This window comes from Akebia trifoliata, chromosome 11 (assembly GCF_017979445.1).
Source record: "Akebia trifoliata isolate Shusen 1 chromosome 11, ASM1797944v1, whole genome shotgun sequence".
Classification (NCBI taxonomy): domain Eukaryota; kingdom Viridiplantae; phylum Streptophyta; class Magnoliopsida; order Ranunculales; family Lardizabalaceae; genus Akebia; species Akebia trifoliata.
This window is the reverse complement of record NC_141385.1, coordinates 36,845,593-36,853,307: the sequence shown is the minus strand read 5'-3', so window position 1 is coordinate 36,853,307 and position 7,715 is coordinate 36,845,593. Positions and strand designations below refer to the sequence as shown.

Sequence of the window (7,715 nt, the reverse complement as noted above, 5' to 3'; positions counted from 1 at the left end):
TTCTCATGCAGGTTTTTTGGAGATCTTGAGTTTGTTATACCTTTGGTCAAAGCAGCATATAGAGTTTGCGGGGACTACATTTGATGATTTTGTGTTTAGATGGCACTCATTTTGTAATTACTAATGTTGTTTTTCTTTTCTTTTTTGTTCTTATTTGAGGCTTTCTCGGCCTCTTTGTTTCTTATTTCCCCTTTCTGATCAATATATTATACTTTTCAAAAAAAAAAAATAGGACCACTATTGAAAGTTTTGATCAAGGTATTAAGTTTTGATTTTGGTATTTATCTCGATAAGTCTGAAAATGAAAATATTTCGATCAGTGTGTAAATTAATACAGCTTTTGGAAATAACAAAAATACTGAAGAAATTTTCATTGAACCTATGTGAAATGATAAAGTAAGTATTAAAACACTCATTAAGTCATCAAAATACAATATACGAAGTGGACTGTGAAATTGAAAATTAACAACATTTTGCAACACATACACGTAAGTATTGAGAAGTGTGATTGTCAAAATAAAAATAATAATGTTGCATTAATTACATACAACTTAATATGCAAAACACTGAAATAAAGAAACTATTAAGTATTGCATTCATGTGTCATTATATTTCTTTTATTTTTTGAATAAGTAGGAATAAATTGTTGATGTATCCAAATAATTAAAACATGGTTGATCGTATGTGAGGATATATAAACGTCTTAATATGCTTAAAATACATAAAATATCACATTTATACCTAAAATTTGATAATTTCAATCAAAATTCACTATTCATCAAAATATTTTGTGAAAATAATTGTTTCTACCAAAAAAATATACAAAAGGAAAGAGTCCACTAAATTTCGTGTTGGAACTTGTGGAAATGAAAATATTTCGTAGAAATATGTCGAAATGCAATGCTATGGTTCTGACTCCTAAGCATACATAATGGTGAAAGGTGTACATTGATGGGATTGCTCGAAATTAAAATAACAAAGGAAACGCTCATTTCAAAGCAGAAGTCATACCAATATACAATAAAGATTGATAGTCATATTATCATATCTCTATCTCCTGTTTGACATCCTCAATGTCTCCCGATTGTTCTAGAAATGCCACATGGAGGTCAAACTGGTTATAGCCTGTTACCCCACACCAAGGAGTAGCTACTCATGAGGTCGATTGAGAATCACATATCTACCGATACACAATCCGAAGACTAAAACTTGGTAATTTAAATCACAAACCACATCAAACAACACCACCACCAAAAATCTTACCATCTTCATCAAAGTGTTATCCCCAAAATTTGGGTTCCCATGAATGAGTCTTGCTCCTCCATTCAATTATGTCTAAAGCAATGTATTCTGTTAACTCTTGTTTGTTCATATCTGCTCTCATCACACATCAATCCACACTCTTCTCGATGTTGAATTGCTACCCTGAACAGTCACATTCCTTCTAACTGGGACTATAGTAGACCTTCATTGCACATGATCAAACCATCTCAATCAGCTCTCTTTTCTTATATGCATTGCAGTGTGTTTTACTATTTACAGTTATGTTGAAGATAATAAGAGCAATGAGAGGCTGTTGATGGGATCAGCTCTGTACAGCTACTGAATGGTGGACACATCAAATTCATAAAGCTCTGGTTGTTGAGCTTTTAGATCAGAGCCTGGCACCTATTAGGATCTGAAGTCTTCACAACATAACTCCATTAGTTTGCACCCTATTCTTTCTGAGAACTTTCTGAAGATTTGCACATAGGAAAAATAAATAAATAAAGTCAGCACCAAGTCCCATCATAATGACTGGGCGTTAAGCGTCACGAGTTTATCGGAGATAGAGCGGAGGAGCAAGTTGGAACTGGCAGAAGCTGCTGTTGAAAATCCTGCTCCCTTCATTTTTATAAGTTAAAGCGCTTTCCTCAACCAAAAGGAGTATTTGTACGGCTTGTTACAGATACACTTTTTAATCATACCGAAGAAGAGAAGCGGCTGAGCTTCACAATCACGAAAATAATACAATCAGATGACTCTAATTATTAAATAAATTATCTATATTCTTCTCTATTTAGTTTCTTACCCAATTCAAAAGGAATCAAATAGATCAGACGCAAGGATTAACTAGCTAAGAAATATCTAGCCCAAGAAAAATTGTAATTGGAGACCATTTTGATTGTACAATTCAGATCAAAAGCATCATAACTAGACTATAGTAGTAGTCTAACACGCCATAGCAAAGGTACACAGTGTCTGTGTGTGTGTGTGTGTGTGTGTGTGTGTGTGTGAGAGAGAGAGAGAGAGACTTGAGTTGCCCCTTTGACCCTGACAAACATTCTGGAATTTGTCCATCCCGGAGTTGAGTAGCCACCTGACTCTCCACCCCTTTTGTGCACCACTTGCCACACTCTGTCAGGCCCACTGATCAATGAATGTTCACAAATACACCAAGAGTCAAGACTTTAGAAATCACCATGGGTCAGGTGGACTAGAAAGAGTATGCCATGCGGCATCCAAAATAGTTGGGAAGTCGGGCACCACCACACAACTCCCAGAAGTAAAGGATCTAAACTATTTCATAACTTGAACTTTGATTTGGTCAAGGTCAAATGACCAATAAGGCAACTCAACTTTATATAGAGTAGTGCACATCAAATATGCCTTGCTATCCAGAGGTAAGTCAAAAATCACAGGATTATTTGACCCTGAATTTTATTCACTTCCATTTATTTTTCTTCTATTGTCTTCCCAAAACCGTTTTAGCAATGATTATTGGCCACAAACTCCTGGACTCGACCAAAGACTATGTCAAAATATATATATATATATATATATATATATATATATATATATATATATATATATATATATATATATCGATAGGTAAGCTGGACTTGATTATCAATTGGGAAAGAAAAAAATATAGGATAACACAAGTGGGGTTGGGGGAGGGGGGATTCTAAGATTATTGAATTCAAGATAAAAGAAAAGTAGAATCAGATACAAAATATAGATACCTATTCGCAGTTTGTCTGACGAAATTCTCCCCTGCACAACATGAACTAACCACAAGCTTGTAATTTACATTCTCCTGGAAGCATAAACAATTTAACTAATGATATAATAATAGTTAAACATTATCTGCATTTGCTGATATAAAAAAATCCAACTTACCAATTGCTCTTTCTGATTGGTGAAGCAGAACCAAGTAACTCACCCATCAGTGGCGGATGAATTCTCAAAACCCATTACATAAACTCCTTTTTCATCAAGCACCAACAACCTCATGAAGCAAAAAGCTTGTGTTCAAAGTCATAGTCATTGAATTCAGAATTAACAGTCAAGTGCTGTATTGTTCTGTCCTCAACAACAAATGTATGCACATTGTTCCTAACCTCAACCCAACTGCATCCAGGTTCCTTCTCAACACCCCTCGCTCTCATTAAATCTCTTATTCTTGTAACCTCGTGCCACAATTGCTTCGACGCATAGATATTAGATAAAATAACATATGCGGTGGAGTCATGAGGCTCTAACCGTAAACATTGCTCTGCAGCTCGAACAGCAATGCCCATATTCTTGTGAACTCCGCAAGCTGCAAGGAGGGATCTCCAAAGACCAGGTTCTGAAGGAAACGGAGAATTAAGAAGAAAGGTTTCTGCATCGTCTAGGCATCCAGCACGTGCTAGAAGGTCAACCATGCACGTGCAGTGTTCCACTGAGGGTGGAATTCTATAATAAAAAATCATAGAGTTGTAATTTCGCTTTCCTTCTTCAACCAAGCCTGCATGGCTACAAGCAAGTAGGACCCCTGTGAAAGTAATGCCTGATGGGTTCACACCAGAGTTCATCATTTCCTGAAACAAGAGCAGAGATTTATTCGTGAACCCATTTTGAGCATAACCCATTATCATGGAGTTCCAAGAGACGACATTCTTTTCACGCATGTTGTTGAACACTTTAAAAGAATCTTCAACGATCCCACATTTTGAATACATGTCAACCAATGCACTTCCAACAAATACAGTGAACTCCATCCCCATCTTTATCACATGGGCATGAATATGTCGACCTTGTTCCACTGCAGCCCAACCGGCTAATGCTTTGAGAACACTAGTGCAGGAAAACTCATCGGGTTTCTCGGACACCTTATGCATTTGGCAGAAATACTCTAGAGCCTTTTGTTTATCACCGTTTTGAGCAAAACCAGATATTATTCCAGCCCAAGCTACAACATTAGGTGAAGTTAAGGAATCGAAAGACTTGGATGCACTCCCCATAAGGCCACACTTGGCATAAAAATTCACTAAAGAATTTCCAACAATTGCGTTTGAGTCTAAACCAAATTTAATAGAGTGGACCTGAACTTGAGCTCCTTCTTCTGAAGCACCCACGACAGCACATGAAGAGAAAAGTCCCGTGAATGTGAAGGAGTCCGGTCTCATGTTCTCTGAAAGCAAGTTGATGTAAGTTCTCAATGCATCCTCATTTCTTCCAGTCAAACTGTAACCTGTGATGAGTGCATTGAAGGACACAAGATTCCTCCATGACATCTCCCAAAAAGCTCTCTCTGCACCCCCCATATCTAAATATTTTGAATACATATCAACAAGTGCAGTCCCCACAAACACATCCGATGAACTTCCATACTTCAAGGCTTTCCCATGTAAACATTCACCTACAGAATTATCCGATATTAGAGCCGAAGCTTTCAAAACACAAGAAAAAGTAGTCTCATTAGGAGCAAAGCCTTCAAACTCCATCTGCTTGAATAATTCAATAACTTCCTCTCCAAAATAATTTTGAACATACCCTGTAATCATACTATTCCAAGCTACAAAATCCCGTTTTTCTATCCCATCAAAAATGCGACGGGCTATTTCTAAATTACCACACTTTGAATACATATCAACAGCAGACCCCGCAACAAAAACATCTGAATCAAAACCCAATTTAATAACACAATTATGCACTGATTTTCCAAGCCTAATCCAACCCAGACCAGCACAAGCCTTGAAAATGCTAGTAAATGTAAAACCATTCACCAACAAAATCCAGTCACAATAATTCTTCAAAATTAAATAGAAAAAAACACTAATGGCTTCCTCATATAAATCTTTCTGCGAATAAGCCGCAATCATAGAATTCCACAAAACAGCATCTATATCTAGCATTTCGTCAAATACCCGACGAGATTCTTCAACAAAATCACATCTAGAATACATTGTGATCAACCCACTTGATACAAAGAGTTCCCTTATAAACCCTTTCTTCAAAATCAAACAGTGTAAGCTCATACTAACATCAACCCTTCTCAATTGGCTACATACTCCAATTGTTGTTGAGAATGTCTTCGCATTGGGCTCAACCCCAACTCTCCGCATCTGCGAAAAGCAACCCAATGCTCTCTCATTTAAGCCCAATTTTGCATTCTTTGAGATCATCGCAGTCCATGAGATCACATTCTTTTGAGACATTTCATCAAACATCTTATGGGTTTCATGAAACCCGTTTGATTTAACACCCACTTCTCTTAATCTGTTAGTTTTATGGACATCGAAGTTCCAATATGTTGGAGAACAAATTCTCTTTGCTTCTTCTAAAGAAGTTGGACTTTGACTTCTGAGATACTGTGAGATTCCCATGTTTTCTTTTTGTATCTCTATCCCAGCATAGTTTCACTGTATCAAGCAGTTGAGTTCAAAAATAACGTCCGTTATAACGGGGGATGTGCAATGCAGGCCTCTTTCCATTTCTTCGAAAATAACAGTGCACCACTGTTACTTGACTGCTATGATTCATAACTGAAAAAACGACCTTTCAAAGTTGAAGATTTCATAGATAATGGGTTATTTATTTGTTTTTAATATTTGGGGGGTGAGGATAAGAGTTTTGCGGGAAGATGAAGAGGCTTGGGTAAATTTACTTTGGCCTTAAAGAGAAGGCTGTAGTCAAGGGGTAGTGTGAAAACACGAGTATCTGGAACATTCATCAAAACCTGGAGGGATAACTCCCCAACAAGAAGAAATGATTTTCAAAATTAAATAACATTGTCATATTTATATCTAACATCTCTAACAATATTGTAAACATGAGAAATTCGTTGAGTTAACCTCAAATGCTACATTGGTTTGGAGTCAATTTTTTTTTTAGAAAAATGTATGAATAGTCATCTAGTTAATTATTTTGAAAAAAATCATTTCTTTAAGTAATTAGTGACTCCAAGACTTGGATAAGGAAGTTAATCCACCTAGAGATTTAGATAAGAAATTCGATTAGATGTTGGGGAAGGTGTTAGGCACCCTTTCCTTTCCATATTAGATGGCAACCTTACAAACGTAGCCATTTTGATGAAGATAAAAAAGAATAAGTAAAATTTATAATAAAAAAAAAAACATTTTATTTATGTCCATAGATGAATTGACCTTAATTTTGGTGGGTATCATGAGGATTTCCTCATTGAGAGATGGAGACCTCAAAATCTTGCCTAAAAATTACATTTTTGACACACACATAAAACTTAAGAAAAAAAAAAAAAGAGAAAGAAGAGAGAGCGGAGAAATGGGGATTATGTTATCCCTACTACACCCTATCTTGAAGCTTGATTTATTTTTCTTGATTTTCAATGAAGAAATTTTGATTTCTTTGAATTTTTTAGAGATGAGAGTTGAGTAACAGATGATGCAAGGATGAGAGATTTTAGAAAGATGAAGAGATATGAGAGAGAATTAAGATGAGTAGAGATTTTAAATTGAAAGGAAGTTTGAAAGTATGTGGGGCTTTTAGATGAGGTTGAGAGTGTTGAGGGAGATTATTGAAGGAGGGGGGGTGTTCAAGTCTCAGGGGGTATTATGGTGAAAATGGAGGGAGTTTGAAGGACTTTTGAGGAGATTTTTAAGGGTAAAATGTGGTGAAAATGTGAAACATGGTAGAATGGTGTGAGATTTATAAATAGGGTGTGTGTAAATTAAGAGTGATAGGAGGGTATTTGTAAAAGGAAGTGTAAATGAGTTGTTTATGATCCAAATAAGTTGGATCTTTCAACCTATTTGGATTAAGTATTAGGTGAGTTGAATAGAGTGAATTTTGAATAGAAGAATGGGGGTGTATGAAGGTGGTTGTTAATTTTTTAATAGGGTAAATATATAGTGACATGTGTCAAAGAGGCATGGGGGTGTGTGTCAAGTGAATTGATTAGGAAAAAAGGGTGTGGGGTCATTTGTCATGATGGATTTAAAAAGAATGATGGGAGTAAATTATGACATGGGTGTGGGTTAAGATGTGGGTAAGTTAATTTTTTTAGAGAAAGGTGATGGGGTTGGTAGAGGAATTAAGGAGTTAGGTTGAAGTGTGACATGTGTCTCATTATAATAATCATTGGTGATTGGTTGTGATCATTGGGTTTGGGTTAAGTTCTAGATTGGGTTGAGATGTGAGATTATTTAGAGCTAATGAACTTAGGGTTGGGTTGGACTTGGTTAGGTTAAGGTATATATAAGATTGGGTTGACTTGAGAGGTGATGTAGTGATGACATAAAAGTGAGAGGAGTTCTTAGTCCATGGGCTAAGAAAAAGGGCCCTAGGCCATTTATTTGAAAAATATATAGGTTTGGACCTTGGGACTCATTCGTATTTTTGGGCACTTTACGTTGAGGGCCCATTCAAATATGGATGTCTACAAATGCTCTTTACAATAAAGAGCATATTTCGTCAAAACCGGACAAATG

The 7,715-nt window shown here is 36.2% G+C and overlaps 1 protein-coding gene across 3 annotated transcripts; it reads right to left on the bottom strand.

Annotated features, from left to right (window-relative positions):
- Window positions 1-991: 991 nt before the first annotated feature.
- LOC147391459 (pentatricopeptide repeat-containing protein At2g13600-like) lies at window positions 992-6,082 on the bottom strand. 3 transcript variants are annotated; one of them, XM_086458145.1, is made up of 3 exons: window positions 3,163-6,082; window positions 3,006-3,079; window positions 992-1,988 (listed from the first exon to the last, which is right to left on the bottom strand). In XM_086458145.1, exon 1 carries the CDS (start codon window positions 5,631-5,633, stop codon window positions 3,273-3,275), a length of 2,361 nt encoding a protein of 786 aa, XP_086314271.1. In that variant the 5' UTR covers window positions 5,634-6,082; the 3' UTR covers window positions 992-1,988; window positions 3,006-3,079; window positions 3,163-3,272. The 3 variants fall into 3 exon arrangements, with proteins under 3 accessions (XP_086314271.1, XP_086314273.1, XP_086314270.1); XM_086458147.1 differs by having other exon boundaries at window positions 992-1,983; XM_086458144.1 differs by having other exon boundaries at window positions 3,006-6,082.
- Window positions 6,083-7,715: the final 1,633 nt, after the last annotated feature.